Raw genomic sequence first — 19,584 nt, 5'->3', positions numbered from 1 at the left:
TTGCGAAACTCAAACGTATAACCGTGTGTATTATGCCCCAAAAAAGACACTGTCTACAAACATTTTACACACGGTTATACGTTTGAGTTTCGCAAGACGCCGCCGCGCAACCACTACGTTCTTGCACTTATTCTACGCCTATTTGTCGTAACGCTTTTGCGTCGGAGATCGTGAGTAAAACATGTTCGATGTACTATCTAGAAACATCTACATATTATTGCCTGTAATAATTTTAAAGAAATTCACATTGTGGGTATAATTTTATTTTTCTGAGATTGTCATTGAGATTGGGAATTGTTATTTTTTACGCTATTTTCAGAAACCTTAATAATGGAAACCCGAGCAGTGTTGCCAACCGTACTATAATTATAGTATTTATACTATAATTTTGGTCCGCGTACTATGTACGATATAAAACAGGTATAGTACGCCCAAAATACTATAATTCTGAATATCTGAAATAATATGTAAACAGTACTAAAATTTCGTTATTTCTGTTCGATAAATTGGTGCAAAGTGCTATTACTTCGCAATATAAGAAGATTTGGAGAACTTTGAAAAAAAAATTCTCGAAAAACGTAATAAATCCCTTGACTTTGGTTTAAAATGAAATTTCTTGAATTCTTCGGTAAGCATTTTTGGTCGAAAGAGGTACCGAAATAAAAAAGGGTCTCGGAGTTTCTCAAATTCTCCGTTTTTTTTTTCTGAGAAACAAAAAACCGATACATTTTCAACAGATGACAACGCGTACTATATTTTTTCCCCAAATACTATAATTTTGAAGGCTCTGTACTATAATTCCACTTTGAAAAGATGGCACCACTGAACCCGAGTAAACGTCAAAGAACTGTCAACAGTGTCAACGTCGTGATAATCAAATTTTTCTCAAAACGTCGAATTAGTGAAATTGCGTCAAAATAAATTAATCAAGTCTCAAGTAAGTGATGAAAATGATTAACGGAGTCGCTAACGATTATGCGAAGTATTTAAAAATAGACATATCAAAAGAACTGCAACCGATACACGAAACGGTCGACGAAATGTTAACGAGGCTTGAAGAATTTGAAAGCCTCATGAAAGTGGTGGAAGGAGAGAGCCAAGAATATTCGTCGAACGCTTTTACCAAAATTTTCCAATGCCGACAAGAAGTCGACGATTTGAGCAGGAGAATTGACGCTCTGCAATTGTTTGTGAGCAAAGTCAACAGTGATTTAAATTTAATCGAAAAGCACGTCGAAATTGCGGAAGGCCAAATTGGAATCCCGGACAATAAACTCAAGAATCTTTTCAAACCTCTGTTAAGTAAGATTACCAAGGATTTACCGACATCGCCGACCGAAAATCGACCAGAAAACTTTAACTATACAGCCCCGAATACGTTCAAGACTTCAGATTATTTCAATGTTAATGAATAATAATTGTTGCTTTTTGTAGACTGCAAATATATTGCCTAATTACTGCATAACATTGGCTTCACTCATTCCTATGGCTAAAGATGTATTGCATTTCCAGTTCTTTATATTCTTATTATTTTGATTATATATAATATTACCTTCTGAATTATTTATATCTTGCATGCATTTGAAGTTTTCAGCCAAATGAATTTATTCTAAATTAAAGTTGATATTTTTTGTCATTGCATAACTTGGAGTGCACTGTTATGCTGTCTTTACACAAAACATGAGTTTGAGTTCTAATCGTTTTAACTTGTCGGCCCTCGTAGTCTAGTGTGTAATGCCTTTCATCCGGGGATCGTTTCCCGTGAAATCACAACAATATTCATGTGATTTTCTCAAAGTCTTGGTGTTTATGAATGTTCCATTTTTATTACTAACTTTAACTACTGTCATTGGGCCTCTTGGCTTCCAGTGTTAAAAAGAATAATACGTATACTTTTATTCTGGGATTTTTTCTAATAAATGTTTTTTTGAAGTTTTTCAAAATGATGTATTTACAAGAATACATAATATAATTAAACATTCTTAAGTCTTGCATATATTGAGTATTGAATAACGAAATAATTCATTTACTGTTATCTGTGTGATTCATGGTTGATAATTTTCTTGAATATCAGTGGAGGGAGAGTTTTTTTGAATAAGCTTTGCCTATCTGTGCAGCCAATTGTCCAGATACAGTAGTAAACAAACAGCTTTTATGTACACAGAAATTTAAAAATTACATGTGCTACCCGTAGAGTTCTTTTAACTTAGAAAACTATTGTTAATTTTTTATCATAATATGTATCGTAATTCTAAGACATTTCTTATGTACCATTTATTTGCATATCATATTCTGCATAAACTGTGAAATTAGGTTTAAATTATTAACAATTAGGACACAATAAATTTATAAATCTTACACGAAAACTTGTTTCAATATTAGATTTTAAATAAAACTATTGTTTCCTGTTTTCTGAAAGTTCGTATCATTGAACCTGAACTGAACGAATCAAATGGCACGTTGGATTTATTTGATTTGGAACCGTTTGGTAGAATGTCCACGGAAACGCTTTTCTGACAACTAATTAGTGTTGCCAGTACTTAAAATTAATTCATAATATATTAGTCTCTAAAACAGAAACATATTTGAAACGTCAACTTGTTATGAAATTCTAACCTCCTATCGTGGTCTACAATAATACAAATTTAACAAACTGTCGTATTCATTCCTTTTAAATATACAAAATATAAAGAATGCTTCATAAATAGGTAGCCATTTAGTTAATTTATAAGATTTATAGGTATGACGAGTTTTTAAAAATTACTTTTGATTAGAGCTTTTCATAATTATTGACCACTTGTTCATGTCGACAGCATGATATTGTGACTTAGACGACAATCGAACATATTAAATTCGTTAGGTAATATAAAGATCATTCCGGGTTGATTTAACACAGTTTGTAGTTTAGAATCTCCGTTACAAAATATAAATAAAATGAAAATAAATTCTTTGTCTGACATAATAATTATAGTAATGATATTAAATCGAACTTGCATAGAAAATAGTGCTGGATTTTGAGATAATAACACCAAAAGCGGCGTCTTGTTCGCGTATGGTTACTTATGAATAATAGGTATTGATTATTAATCTATAATACATATAATTCAAGTGAACTCCTATGGTGTAAATATCTAACATATTAATATGAACACCTCACGATATTTAAATGCCGAATAATGCTTATCAACACTTTGACAGATTGCCATTAGTCTATGGATCGTCCGAATTGGTTTGACGTTTCATGTCAAACCATTTCTGATGGTCCGAGAACGGTTTGATTTTCAATGATACACTGAACCAAACGTCAAATCTCAAACCATTTCCGGTCAACTACAATTTGTATGTATATTGTCTATGGTTTAATTTGATTTGTTTCGTTCATGTTGAAAGAAACGAACCTTGAAATAATTTGAATTTATCACACAACAGGTTAATAAGATAGAAATGTGAAAGCCAGTTGCCATGGATATGATTTGAAGCCAGATTCGGTGTATTACTTTATGACAGGTCATCAAACACGATGAGTGTCCTCAAATGACTAATATTGCGCGTTTACTTGACGTGACAAACTTTAATAATAATTATTACAATACACATTGAAAATAACATTCTTTATGTGTGTTTAAGGATATCCCATATTTCTCAACTCATGAATCGTATCTTCTTACAGTACACCCAGGGAACACAAATTTAATGGGAACTGCCTCAATTGAAAGAATATCATAAATTAATAGACAAGTCAATTTATTTGTGTCTAACATAGACAAGTTTTATTAATAATAAACTTCAGTAACAAAATGAGCTGATATGAATACATCGTGTACAAAAGATATTTTATTACACACTTACAAGTAAAAATTATAATAAGACATATTCTAGATGTCCACTGGATGAATCACAATCAACTGATGGTACCGGAAAAAAAGCTAAGATTCCGCAAAATGTTGGTATTTTTATTTGTGCCAAAAATTTAATATTTTCACATTAAAATTGTTTATTATAAATTCACGTAAAAAAGTAAGAACTATAAATCTAATGAAATAAGTATCAACTGTTATGTCTTAATGATAACAAATCCTTCTAAAACAGACATTCAATTTTCAGTTAACTTCAGCAATATCTGATGTGTTTTCGGACATTATTGACCAATGACTATCTTTAAAATACTATTTTTATGTTAGAAAATTATTACATTAAAAATAACATGGTTTTTAAAAAATTAAGCGTGGCAATATTTTTCTCAAAGATTCAAAATAAAAAAATTGGGGTAATGATGAAACTAAAACTAAATAAGCAATTGCTGAGGTATTATGGATGAATGTGGTGAAATTGAGATTCCATGTATTAAAGACAGTTTATTGTATTCCGGTCGATCCAAATCCTCCCTCCCCGCGCTTTGTTTCCGTCAATGAATCAACTTCAATAAGTTCCGGATGGTAAATTTTTTCGCAGATCAGCTGAGCGATTCTGTCTCCCGGATTCACAATGAAGTCTTTGTCGGAGTGATTGAATAGTACTACGGCGAGGTTTCCTCTGTAATCTTCATCGACGACGCCAGCTGTAAATGCAAAAATTCAATTGAAGAACACGGTTTAAATCATTAGTAATATTCACCATACCAATAATGGTTATACCACCCACAAGGTAGAGGCTGACATGGCTGATTTCTGGGGGTCCAGAGTAGCGGGTCAGCCAACTATGTAAGTGAGATGAACAAAAGACAAAAAGTGACTTATAACAAATAATTGTAGGTCCTCCATTTGGGAAATACTATAAATCTTATCCAAGAAATCCAGTTTGACATCTATTTAACGTGAAATCTGTCATTGGTTTTTTTGTAACCATATCCTCTTGAGACCCAAGGAAGAACCAGCCATCAGAAAAATTATTTTAATGATTTTATGTGAAAGGAATATCAAAACAATTTTTTTTTATATTTTTTTATTTTATACTAAGTAAAACACACTATGTGCACATATTATGTACAACCCAGGTCACAATACAGATAAATGTTAGTACTACATATATGAAAACAATACAGATAAATGTTACTACTACATATATGAAAATAATACGGAAGAGTAACACATTGATAAAAATTAAAACATTTTTATTAGAAAATAATACAATTAAAAGGAAGAAAACAATTCAATAAAAATAGCCTAATTAAATTTATTTACACTTAAATTACAAATTAACATAATCGAAAACTGCTTTGAGCTGTAGCCTACACCAGTGGCGGCTGGTGACAAGAATATTAGGGAGTGCAAAAAAAAGACTCACCTATTTATGCAAGAATTCCGATTTTTGGATTTTGAAAATACGTCGATTACACGAATATTGAAGTCCGACATTGACGATATCATTTTTTATTCGATATTTAACCTTTCCCTTACCATGGTAAAAAAATTACGTCTGTTCCCATGCCGTCCACTCAGTGTTCCGATAGAAATTTGGCATTTTAAGGCATTTTAAAAGCTAATTGATTGCTTCAAAAGGTAAAGTATGTTTTTAAATACTATTTAGTCATCGTTTAACATGTTATTCTGTGTATATCACATGCAATTATCTTATAATCGTGTATAATAATCGGACATCGATAAATGTACGTCATAACCAAACCACGGTGTGTCTCGATCTGTTTTAAATGGAACAACGAACACACGCTGGCATTTTACGGAGAGTGGGGATGGCTAATTCATCCGAAGCGGACGAGGGTGTTGTAAGGTAGACTAGCACGAGTGCAGGCGTTCGTTATTACGTTCGCCACATAAAATAATAGATACCAAGCATATTATGAAATAATATTGGCTTCGATATATGTTAATGAACACATTAAGTTTTATTGCTTACATTTTGTCCAATATATAGTGGACAAAAACATATATCTAAATATATATCAAACTCAAAATTTTATGAAAACCTTTTTAGGGGCTTCTGAAACTAGGCGCTTCACTTGAAGAGTTAAAAAATACCAACAACATGACGTGTAATAATATTATGTATTTTATATTCAACGAAAAGAAATAAGTATGAATGAAAAAGTGTGCACAAAATTGTCGGATTGCCCAAAGCGTACCGAAACTACTTATTATGGTTTTATTTTGGCTGGGTTTATCTGATTTTTTAAAACTATCCAACACCATACTATGTAAATTATTGTAGTACTCGTTCAAGAAAAACAAATAGGTACGTATGACTCACAATGCACTATTTATGTCGGATCTTGACAGCCTACCTCCACACTTCACCACTAAGAAATAATAGTATAATATTATGTATATACCTACATCAGATTGAGTATGATCATATTTATTTATATAATAATATTATTTGGTAAGTACTTATGAAATTAGAATGATTCAGTAATCTTAAAATGAATTTCTTGTACCTACCTAAAATCCACCGATCTTATGGACATATTATATTATATAGTTAATAATATATAATATTATAACACAATATCATGTAAACACAACAGGTTAACTATGATTATTTATTTACATATTAGGTATGTAAGTAGGTACCTACTTTATAATTTTATTATTGGTACTTATAAAATTAAGAGATACAAATGTAAAAAAAAAAAAGTAAATATTCATTGTACCTACTAAAAGGTATTATACCGATTTTTCCGACGGGAAAGTTTGAACATAGGTAACTGCAAACACTATAAAATATTTTTTGCAACTGTGTGTCTACTTCATAAACAAAAGAAACTCCACGTGTACTACCTAGTTGCACTTGAATTGCATTTGCTGACTCAATATTATTTTCGGAAGAAAGCTATTATTAGTGATTTACGACGACAATACAATTTATTACGGTTCAACCATGGACCAACAAAATAATGTCTCATTTATAATCTTTTATAATTAAAAAAAAACTAATATAGGTAGGTATTAGTAATATCGTCAAAAAAAGGATATTTTAGAATATCGTATTAACTACACCGCACCGCAATTTACAAAGCTACAGTTAACGATAATAAATAAATACAAATATATTATTATTGATGCCAGTCATTAGAACATACCTACATTTTCTGTAGCTGTCTGATTTCAATGCAGGGTATTTATTTAAACGGGTTTAACATTTGGGTTTGAATACAACATTTGAATGGGTAGGTACAACAATATTATGAAATTTATCGCATTGTATTATTTTCCTAAAATTCTAAAACAGAATGAAATAATATTACCCTCGCCAATATTTAACATATTGCATTGCCTAATATGATAATACTCGTAGTATAAACATGTAGAACATGTGAATACGCCACGCCACATGCTGTGCTGTTTTTATTTAGCCCGCTCGAGATTTTTTTCAATTGCTTGTGTCCCACAAACTGATGTAATCCTTACACAACCTTGCAACAAGGGTCCGTATTCTAAATCCGGGGAGAGAGATTTTATTACTTTATTATTTTATTACTAGAATTATGGTCAATGGCAATGGACCCTTTTTGTCAATTGTTTGTGAAAAAACGCCACATGTAGCGAAGTTAACACGGAAAAATGAACATTAATAACATTGCGTTAAAGGTTGCTCTGGCGTTTATCGTCAGATGTATTTGAAAAATGTAAACTTCAAGGTTCGATATATTATGGGAGGCTATCACTGAATGCATTTTTCACAGAATTATGTTGAACAAAGACATACATTTCTATCTCTGACTAACAAATGACATTTTAAAATAGTGTCTCATGTTTACATTACTATTATGCGCGTTTCTCTAACGTATATCTTTCTAGATAGCCCTGTCACTGTCTTATCAAAATATTGATTAGACTTTCGAAAAATGATTAATTTTACATATAAGACATTCAATTCAACTACCTACATATTTTTCTTTTTATGCCTAAATATTTTATCTACAAATAGCTAAAAGTAGACGTTTATATACATAATAATAAGTGGGGTATCTATGATTTTAGGTCATTTCTAAACTGCGAGACCATCGTGGCAACGGGAGTGTTAACATCGCAAGAGCATTTAACCTGTCTTGAGACATGGTATTTCTCAAAAATGATTTTATACTTTTTGAAGTTAAAAAGCAACGCTTACTTTCCACTGAAGTCATCGGTATTGTACAAATTATTTGCAATCGGTGACGTAAAAATCTTCTCGTCTGTATAAAACAATTAGTTCATTTTTAAGTTTCAATTTGTCAATGAAATCGTATGTTGCCATTGCCGTATTAAAATCTATAATTGGAAAATTTCTATGGTAATCGGATTTTTTTCACTAGCAAACAATTTGGATATTACTAAATGACCATGGTATTCGAAACGATCTTAAGCTTAGTTCACTATAGTATTGCATACTTCATGACATATCATGGAATGTGGTAGATCATTCGGTCGGTGTTTTTTCGTGGGATGAATTTGTAATGTATTATTAATTACGTAAGTGTAAAATGTTCAATAACTTTATAAATCTCTTATATATCTTTTGATCTCGATTGAAGTTGTTTAAAAAGTATATCGCAGTGGGCATATTATTGGCAAAAAAATCTAACCAACAATTAAAACTATCATCATTTAAATATCGTAACAGCATTCCAGCTTGGTTTATAGTATCAACGTCTAAATTTACTGATTCTAAAATGTGCTCCATACACTCATTTAACTGTTCGCGATAAGTCTGCACAACAGTTACCGTTCTTATATTAAAATTCTACCTAGTTGTCGGTGCTGATGGTATTTTTATAAGAATTATTTCTTTCAAAATATCAGTTCTTTTCGCAGATCTCGAAAAAAAAACTGGAAATGCTCGTAAATTAGCAAAAAAAATTCTGGACCATTGTGTTAGCAGAAACACTTCTTTCCATTATCACAACACGATACAGACACGGAAAACATAAAACAGTATTTAGATATGAAAAACCGCATAACCATGGCACTTTTGTATACATTTCCGCGTAAAATTTTCGATTTATCACTTTGCCTTTAACTGTACACTTTTGAATTAAATCTAAACATGGTGTAGTGCGTCCCGCTGCACTAATCTTGAGTCGTTTTGGAAAATCGCGATGATTGTCTTTACTATATTCAACTGAAAATGACATTATTCACTGGTCAATGCTGCAAATAGTTAACGAACTTACTAGCACAAAAAAAGTACGCAAACTGACCAGTGACCTCGAACATTTCAAGGAGATATTCGTATTCAGTAATGTTCGTAAGCAGCAGCCGAAGCAGTGATCCGACGATCTCGAGCGGGAGGACAGCAACATTAAACGGTTTATAAAATATCCCATATTTGAATGCGTCACAAATGTATTCCATTATGAAATTCGTATTGGTATGACGTCACAAATAAGTTTCAGGCAGAATAATTTCGATCATGCTCACTAAGTTTAAAAATACGGTCGCGGATGCGCGCGCTGGAGTTGGCAGTATTTTTTGCAAGGAATGCGCGGCAACTTTAAAACAGGCTAACTCATATACATTATTATATTTTGGATATCGTCTTTTAATCTTAAGGCTATACCTCAGTTGAGGCACGGTCTAAAAAGATCGTGGCTAGGCGATGCGCGGATTGCGGGTCACGGGTACAAATGACGCATGTCAAACGAAATATAATTTGTCATATAAATCCAACATGAATCCATTTAATGTTCTTTTTATTGTTCTATCAGTAACAATAATAATATATTCATTGACATGTTTTCTTTTTAAAGTAAATGGTTTCACTGATGTATCACCTTAATATTATAAACTTTATATAATATTACCGTTGCATTGTCAGTAGCTGACTGAATCAATTATTGACTCTAGGTAGGTACAAAATTCGTATATTTTTTATTGACATGGCAAGAAACTCGTATTCGTGCTGAGATATCGTGTGTTTTCGGAAGTGAATGTCAACATTATTGATACCACAATGAGATGTATATAATACCACCAATCATGTGTATTTGCGTATTTAATCTCAATGTTATACATCAATAAGTAGGTATTTCAAATGCTGGTATGGGAATCATAACTTTTCGGCTGTTGGACAGACGACACCAATCTGTCACTTATCTTATGAACTCCTGGCTCATGTTCCTACATACATACACCACATTTGCTTACACTTTTCTGCTATGTATTCGTTAAGAGCGTACATAGGTGAAACGGCAAATAATTTTCAACATTGTATGTAGATTGCAGAACAAAATTACGGCCGTGTTGTCATTCGGAGAGCGATAGTCGAGGCGTCTGCACGTCGATTCGTTTTGTCATGGCGTTGGATGAAAATATTCTTAAATCGTGTAAAGATGACTAAAAACTTTACGTATGTACTTAAAAAATGTCAATGAATATACTATTATTATTACGAATATAATAATAAACATAACATAAAAAGGACGCATGTTTAACTTTTATGATAAATTATATTTCGTTCGGCTTCCGTCATTTAGTTCCGGCCTAGTCACGATCTTTTTAGACCATGCCTCAGCTGAGGTATAGCCTTAACACGAAGGTGCACTGGACTTTTGCTCCTTTACAAGAGCCATCCCTGCCATACACTGTGTGATACAACTCAAAGCAGAATTTAGTACACAGGTACATATTGCATATGTACCTGGTTCGACACTTGCATCCAGGATATCTGCACTGTGATGCCGATTTGAAATCCTGGAAGCGAAGGTGTCCAAGCGGACTTCAGGGATCGGTGGCGGGATAACATTCCTCTGTTTGCAAGGTGGTCCAACAGAATCATCCAGCGATGATGAGGCTGGCTGTAGCATTTTTCTTGGCCGACCACGTGTTGGCGGTGTTAAAATGCTGGCTACGTGACCTTCATACCGAATTCGGTATGATAACAGGCCCATAGTGTCCCTTCGGGGGACATTATCCTGTAGACAATTTCTCATATACATGAGCTAACAATTTACCATCGCCAAGTCCACGAAGTGGTTAAAAAACACGTACCGGCCACTTGCAGGTTTGCATTGCCGTTCGATAAGATGCGATCACCCGATCGCAAAAATCAATGCCACCCATTGACTTATTGCAATGGTTCACAATAACCGGCTGAGTGACATTGATCCTCTTTTTGACCACCTCGTGCAGGTGCCAACAGGGCTACTGCCGACCGCAGTGCAAAGCAATAAGACTGACATATTGTCTTTCCACTCAACGACACAGACTTTTGACGTCCTGTCGAACCTCCTTTGCGCATCTCTTTATCGATTTTTAACTTTTTTATCACATTACCGATTCTGTTACTTCTGATGGTTCAAGTAAGGAATATTCCGTCCTGAAGTATCGAATCGGCTAGCTTCAAACTTGTAAAAAATCGATCAGTTTAAATGATACAGGAGGAGCCATTGGGGAGAGCCCGAAAAAGCAACTTTACCACACTAGCACCCAGACCGAACTGCTTCATATCTCTATCTGATATCGTTACTTTCCCAACATAAATATGGAAGTCTAGAACTAATCCATCTCTAACCGCTAGAACAAAATTTTTAATCCCAACCGGATTGGGCTTATTTGGGAAAATTGTCTGTGTTCACAGTGGCCAGTGAACGGTATCATCTGCTCATCGATGGAGTTATGAGCAGGTCTGGGCAATGTGTGGCATTGTTTCAACACGTAGTTCAAAAACGGGCTCACCTTCCACAATTTGTCTGTGGAGCCTGTGCGGTCGGCAGTATTGTCAGCTATAAAATACAAATGGTCCCGCAGTTCGAAGTACCAGTCTCTGGGAATTGCCTAATTTATAATAGGAAAGCTCATATCATATGACCAGTACTTTTCGAGTCTGCGGATACTTCAGCATGCCCATCATTACTTGGATGTCGGTGAATACTATGAACTCTTTCATGTTAGTATTCACCGACCGTAAATCTCTTTTTTGGGCAGAATAGAGATTAGTTTGTTCTGCTATCGCAGAAAATAGGCTAACGCTGAAGTAGTCGAAAAAAGTCTCCAGCACATTATCGACGACATGCCCCACAGTGACCAGGTCTTTGTCCAGCTGTGGGCCAATACCAGTCATACTGAAACAATAGAAAAATACAATTATGAAACAATGTATTCAGTTTAATATTCTATCCGACAACTCTTCAGACCACAAACAAAACTATGTTTTTACAAGTAGTTAATTCATGTATGTATTGATTCTTTTGAAAAAGCATGTAATGAAAGAGAAACTATTACAGTCGAACTTGGTTATTACAATCACAGAAATAGCGAGATCTCGGATGTAATGAGGAAACATTCGTTGACATTTTAGTTATGATTTTCTCCATACATTTATTCACTTTTAAACAAGCTACTTCTCGGGTATACCGAACAAAACTGTTAATGTGTCGATCGTTTAAAAACAACATTTTCAACCCTAAGCACTAAAATTCGACCGGGCAGTTAACTAGACCGATGCCGCCGGGATCGGATTACATTTAAGACACTAGTTAAGTACCTAATTGGTCTTGACATTGAAAAAGTATCCACGCATATGGTTGAAATTGCATGTAAAAAATCCAAGCTTTTTGAAGTCAGTAGGTACCTACCAGCACCGGCGGTTTAGCACTTCATTACAATAAACAACTTCTTTTGTAGTTTATGAATGCCATGCTTGTTTCGGGGTTTTGACGATGGTTTTCAGATATTTTATATTCTATGCTTAAATAGAATGTGGCGCGAAAAATGTTATATAACGATATAACAAGCAATGCTTATAATGAGCAAATTCATTCCGAAGTCAGACTAAAGTCTGTCAGTTCAGAGGAAGTCAGAGTCAAAATACAGTCCCATCTTCTTCGTTATAACCAAGTTCGACTGTATATGACTTGTCACTAGATGGTAGATGAAACAAATTTATATATTATGAACATTGTAAACTTACGATTTCGTTAGCCAGCGAAGAACCCTAGACTGCGATGTCGAAGGTTGTGAATAAATCTCGGGCTCGGATGAATCATCTTGCTCTGGTTCCGGTTCTTCGCCTGCCTCCACGTGTAAAATATAAATGTCGTTGCCATTGTCAGAATCATAACCATCACCAACTTCAAAATCGCTGTCTTCCAAAACTTCATCGATTTGGGCAGCATTCAGGAATTCATCTAAACGTAAACAAAAAACATAACCTCATTACAATCGGATACTCGTGTGAAACGTATTACTTCAGACTTGAGTGACGCGTGTGTGTAGCAATTTTTCAATTCACAATTACGCGTTACTAAAAACACATACACATAAGTTAAAGCATATGGAAAATAACTATGATTCATTGTGAACCTCAACAAATTATTAATTTATTTAATAAAGAGCACTTACATGCGCGAGGTGAGCGTTCGGCGGCCATTTTCACAAAGTGTCGATTTGCATATGTTCAAAGTCAAACTGAATCTTTATTTTAAAATGTCATTTAACTTGACCAGCGGTCCCCAACCTTTTCGACAGTGCAGACCACTAAACTCAAAATCTTGAATCCCGTGGACCACTACCACGCATTTTTTCCACACTTGTTAAAAATTCGATATGTGAATATTATAATGACAGAAAAATTATTATAAAAATTTCATTTTATTAAAAAAGAATTAATACAATTGAGTCGCTTGGAGTCATAACTCACATATTGCAATTTTGTCGTTTTTTAGTTAAATATGCCAAGTGATTCTAAATGAATTAATCTATATACCGAAAAATAGTTGAGTATTAAAAGTCAATTTAAACCATGTGAAAATCGTTGACAAAGTTCATTGTTGGTGTAATATCTCGCATATTTCAAAGAATAGAGTTTTGTCACCAACGCCTTCCTAACTAATCGGGGAGCTCTATTTCTCATAGTATGCTGTATGTCTGGAAGTTAGGGGTATTAGGTATATATATTTAAAAAAAAAAAAAGAAAGTTATTCGACTCTCTCACTCGTTAATATTCAAGGGAGTTCAATACTGTTCTTCTAATTACAAAAAATAGTGCTCTGTTGGTTTTTAGCGATTAACTCAAAACTTGATTTTTGGAATATGTGAGTTATGATTCTAAGCGACTCAATTATTAAATTAATATGAATTCTACTTGTGTACAAGAATTACAAATAATATCAGTGTATAGATATTTGCATTTTATTTTATCCCAAACAGCAAACTTTATTCAATTTATTTCTTCTATAACACATTGAATATGGACTGACGACGTAATAAGGCTAAAATTGCAAAACAAGACTTTTTAATAAATACGAAAATTGCAAATATATTCAAGTAACTCTGCGGACCACCAAAATTCTCTCACGGACCACCAGTTGGGGACTGCTGAACTAGACCACTGAAGTCAAATGTGGTTTAAGTATCATTTCAAATCAGTAGTAATTAATTTAAGTCCACGCACGACGACCCCAGGACGCAAGAGGATATGAACCAGTGGCAAACGATGGAGGTTCTACATAAATGGTGCACAACAAATGGACAACATGGAAAACAAATTGCCCAGACCAAACCATAATAAAGAAAAATAATACTTACACAATTTTACAGACATAATTGTCTTACGTCTTACATGTTTTCATTGGACCATAGAGCTATATCTACTTGCACCGGAGTCAGTGTTGCCATCTTTTTCTATGTTGATTACAGTACAAAAGGGTAAAAATTATAGTATTTCAGAAAAAACTATAGTAAGTACAGGAATATTTTTCGTCTCGAATCCTTCAAAATTATAGTATTTTACATTTTTTGCGGATTAAAAATTATAGTACGGTTGGCAACACTGACCGGAGTATAAGCCCTAATGATCAGGTGGGGTTCTGACAATGCTACAGAAATGATTTAGTTAGTCGGATGGCTCAGACGTGTGACAGAATTATTGTTAGGCAACACACAATCGGCCCGACTGTCCGGATCCAAACCAAATTAAAATATGTAGGGGGTTTTAGTTGTGTTCGTATAAGAACAAAATAAAACAGCATTTATGAGGTTCGTATCTTTCAACCTGAACGAAACAAATCCAATTAAACCATAGACAATATACGTACAAATTGTATGAGTAGAAAGTAGACCGGATATGGTTTGAGATTTGACGTTGGGTTCAGTGTATCATTGAAAATCAAACCGTTCTCGGATCATCAGAAATGGTTTAACATGAAACGTCAAACCGATTCGGACGATCCATATTTCCATCCACGATCCATTTATGTATCATGAGGTGTTTATATTAATATGTTAGACATTTACATCATAGAAGTTTACTTGAATTATGTATATTATAGATTAATAATCAATACATATTATTTTAGTACCATACGCGAACAAGACGCCGCTTTTGGTCTTATTATCTCAAAATCCAGCCATATTTTCTATGCAGAGTTTGATTTAATATCATTGCTAAAATTATTATGTCAAACCAAGAATTTATTTTGATTTTATTTATATTTTGTAACGGAGATTCAAAGCTGCAAACTGTGTTAAATCAACCCGGAATGATCTTTATATTACCTACCTAACGAATTTCAAGTCACAAAATCATACTGTCGACATGAACAAGTGGTCAATTATAAAAAGCTTTAATCAAAAGTAATAATTATTAAAAATGGCTACCTATTCACGAAGCATTCTTTATATTTTGTACATTTAAAATGAATGAATACGAATTTGTATTATTGTAGACGACGATAGGAGGTTAGAATTTCATAACAAGTTGACGTTTCAATAAATATGTTTCTGTTTTAGAGACTTATATGTTATGTATTAATTTTAAGTACTGGCAACACTAATTAGTCGTCAGAAAAGCGTTTCCGTGGACATTTACCAAACAGTCCCAAACCAAACCGTCCCATTTTGTTTGTTTGATTCAGGTTGAATGATACAGACTTATGATTGGAGATTGACTTTATCAATTTTAATGAGTGAGAAAACTGTTACAATTAATTTTGTAAATAATCATGTTATAACATTTACCTCCAACATCAATGAAGTTTTTCACGGCCAGTCCAGACCGGGGTGCGACTCTACCGTAAGATCCATGAGGCAATTCAATCTGCAAGTCTGTTTTCACCATTTCCTTGCCTCTTGCTGGAACGACGCACTCGTATGCACTGAAATAATAAAAAAACAATTTGATGCATGTGCGTTGACTTCTGATGTTATAGCATCTGCGCACGTGCTAGAATTTAATGCCAGCAATACAAGTGAAAATAACTGTTTACACACAAGAATGCCAATTGTCACACCAATCATTCTGAATCACCACCATCAATCTATGCTTATGCGCGCAAGTTATAATTACTGTGTGAAAATTCAGAAGCTGTTCATTTTTTTTCATTCATGCAAAACACATTACCATCACATCACATACTATTACACTGAGATAGAGGTAGTGATTCACTACCTTTATCTCAGAATGGCAGCATGTGACGCGATAGTAATGTGTTCAGGCAATTAGTGTTTAGATTTGTCTTTTATTTTTAGGGTTGCGACAATATGTACTGCCAGCAGTAAAGTTTCGCGTGTAAAATAAGCTTAGTCCGGACCAAGAATATCCGGATGAACAATGTTTTCCATCCCTTGTCAAAAAATTAAAATACATGGGACAATAATTGTATCAGAACATGTCAAATGTACCTAAATCTTCGGAAACAATTCTGATATAATGTTCTCTGAACCGATATATCTTGGTCTGGACTAGGCATTATACGCAGATGTTAATGAGTTCCAAGACCACCTGGTGGGAGCCGCCATTTTACCAAGTTGGCGTTGTTTGCCCAAGGGTGCCAGAGTGCTTCCGGAAGATTCATAATCAGCCCAAAAAAAATCAGACAAAAACAAAACATTTAGTCTCCCGACTATAATACCGGTCATGCTAAATTTGTATGGGCTGCCGACCAGACAACACTATAAACATGTTTATAATATGGTTTAGGGAATAAATCAAAGCAATTATCCAGAAAAACCAAGATACAGCTAGACAAAACTAATGTCAGGCCGACGATGTAGTACAGAAATGAGACAGACCACGACTCCTCTGATTTGAGCTTCAGAAATTGTACGAGTTGCCCTGAGCCCTCACCGGGCTGTGCCACGATAATTGATACCTAATATGGATTTTACTGAATAAAGGAAATCGAAACTCTCCATATGAAATACTCAAAGAATGTGAGTAAAATTCAAACACGAAAAAATTCTACATGTTATGAGAAATGAATTATGTCAACCTTCGCAAATCGAAGCCGGCTGCCCGCTCAGATCCTTTTATTGGTGGAAATGCCTTTTCCGACAGCTTAGCGAATCGCAGGACGACATTTGTTTCTGCAGGCATTTTCTACTGTTGCTTTTATATCACAGAAACCACAAATACGAAAAAATAATTAATGATAGAATTAATTCCGAATCGACAAGACAAATTACGAAACCACGTTTGAGCTTCTCATTCGGCTGTTTCTGGCAAATTGGCGCCAAATCTGCCACAATGACGTAGCGACTTCTTCATCCTCTTTTACGATTTATGGCGAACCATCAAATAGATTTGTCTAGTGATACTAGAACACATTGTATACTTAGTAGTATAAATACTAATTTATTTAATGGGTATTTTTTGCCAACCTATTTATATATCAATGATTAGCTACCTACAATCATTTTGAAAATGAAAAATTCTAGTTAAAAATCAAAAGGAAATAATAATTACTAAAGCTCAAATTACACGGGCAGACTCTCAAGCCGATTGTCTGCGTTGTCACCCCTGATCGTGAAATGTCATTTTAGATCGTTTCCTAGAGTCATGAACAAAATAGAATAATTTCTATTTTTCACGCATAGCTCAATTGTCGATTTTGGTCATAGTCGAGTCGAAGATGGCCAAGATCACACGGTAATCGTCGGTCGGGAGACGATCATAGCAGACAATCGGCGATTAAGATAAATGTGAGTTACCTGTTACATGATCAATATAAAGGTACCTCACCTAGGTATGTTTGGATTTTAAAATTTAAAGAACATTGCACTCGGGGCTCTAAGTGTACAGAATCGCTGCGTCAAATTCGTAAAATCCTTAAAAACATCGCTCAGTCTCGTGATTTTTTTAGTCATCTGATCTGTTGACGACTCCCAGGAAACGACCTCCCGGTGCCTTGAGGGGTGATTTTTCAAAGGGAGATCGTAGCAGACGATCGGGCCAGGCGGTCGCTACTAATGCTAATGCTAAGCTACCTTCTTTTACATTATTTGGAACTTCAAACACAGAATTTGAAATAACACCTCAAACCGGCAGTTGCTGTTAGAAAATTTTCGTGGGGGTCAAAGAGATGAAAGACTCCCACCTCTTTGGTGGGGTTAGTAATTATTCGGCAGCTTAATCGATAAGGCTCATCACCAGGCTAGCGATGAATGCAGGTACCTACATAAATAATTCTGTGATTCATTTACAAAATCGTCGAAAGCATAATTTAAAAAAAAATGGGTTTACGCAACGGCTGAACGTAAAGAACTTTTACGTAAAATGTTAAATCAACAAACTAGATTATAGGCAGGTAGGTAGCTGGTAGGTAACTACCTAGTTGGCAATATTTTTGTGTATGTTGGGATGGTTGAGAATGTTTAGAGTTATTAATAATTATAACACCAATAAAGCACAAACATGTTTAAAATACCGCGGTAAGTAGGTTTTGCTTTTATTAGTTAATATGTTAATAATAAGACATTTAAATACAATTAGCGGTAAATGAACTAGGTATATAACAATTGAATAACTATTAAATTAATTTAAGTAGGTACCGATAATTAATTAAAATGTCACATTCAAGTGATTAGGTACCTACCACCTATCATTAGTCACACACACGTCGATAAAATATTATAAATTTTAATACTAGGTAGCTAGGTAGGTACGAGGGTGGGTCAATAAGTCCTTAGAAAAGCCGACAGGTGGCGCGACTAGTACTGTAAGCGGTTTGTTTTCATGCAGCGGCACTACCGATTCAGTATGCTGCGAAGTTTCAATCAGATTGGTCGGGTTGTTGTGTGTTTCTCGTACATTTAAAAAAAAAATTTGCTTGTGGAAAATGGAAAAATGGAAAATGGAGAAAATTGAGTTTAGAGCTGTTATTAAACATTTTAATATAAAAGGGTTAACAGCAAAGGAAATAAAAAATGAGTTGGATTTAGTTCACGGCATATCTGCTCCTTCACTTGCAACTATTTATAACTGGTTAAATGAATTTAAACGTGGTCGTACATCAACAAAGGATGAACCACGCTCAGGACGTCCTGTAGAGGTGACTACACCAGAAATGATCAATAAAATCCACGATATGGTATTAAGTGACCGAAGATTAAAGTTGAGTGAGATAATTGAGGTTACAGGGATCTCAAAAGGTAGCGTCATTTCTATTTTACATGACAAATTGGGCATGAAAAATATTTCTGCAAGATGGGTGCCGCGTTTGCTCACAGTCGACAATAAACGCAATAGGGTGGTGGCCTCTAAAGCCCTGTTGTCGCTCATGCAACGCAATCCGGATGAATTTTTTCGTCGCTTTCTGACTGTAGATGAAACATGGATACACCACTATACTCCCGAGACGAAAGAACAGTCAAAGCAGTGGATTGCGAAGGCAAACCATGTCCAAAGAAGGCGAAAACCGTAAAATCAGCT

At 34.4% G+C, this 19,584-nt stretch overlaps 2 protein-coding genes across 2 annotated transcripts; one reads left to right on the top strand and one right to left on the bottom strand.

Annotated features, from left to right (window-relative positions):
• Nucleotides 1–831: 831 nt before the first annotated feature.
• Blos4 (biogenesis of lysosome-related organelles complex 1 subunit 4) lies at nt 832–2,357 on the top strand. The gene has a single exon (XM_085956616.1). It carries the CDS (start codon nt 945–947, stop codon nt 1,413–1,415), a length of 471 nt encoding a protein of 156 aa, XP_085812742.1. The 5' UTR covers nt 832–944; the 3' UTR covers nt 1,416–2,357.
• Nucleotides 2,358–3,743: 1,386 nt separating this feature from the next.
• dUTPase (Deoxyuridine triphosphatase) lies at nt 3,744–17,367 on the bottom strand. Its single transcript, XM_085956691.1, has 3 exons — nt 17,147–17,367; nt 15,894–16,030; nt 3,744–4,558 (listed from the first exon to the last, which is right to left on the bottom strand). Exons 1-3 carry the CDS (start codon nt 17,248–17,250, stop codon nt 4,356–4,358), a joined length of 444 nt encoding a protein of 147 aa, XP_085812817.1. The 5' UTR covers nt 17,251–17,367; the 3' UTR covers nt 3,744–4,355.
• Between the last annotated feature and the right edge of the window lie 2,217 nt (nt 17,368–19,584).

Source organism: Rhyacophila brunnea, unplaced genomic scaffold (genome assembly GCF_057557595.1).
Source record: "Rhyacophila brunnea isolate RB1 unplaced genomic scaffold, BYU_Rbru_1.0 scaffold_6, whole genome shotgun sequence".
NCBI lineage: Eukaryota > Metazoa > Arthropoda > Insecta > Trichoptera > Rhyacophilidae > Rhyacophila > Rhyacophila brunnea.
The sequence above is the reverse complement of the archived record's forward strand: the minus strand, read 5'-3'. Positions and strand labels throughout refer to the sequence as shown.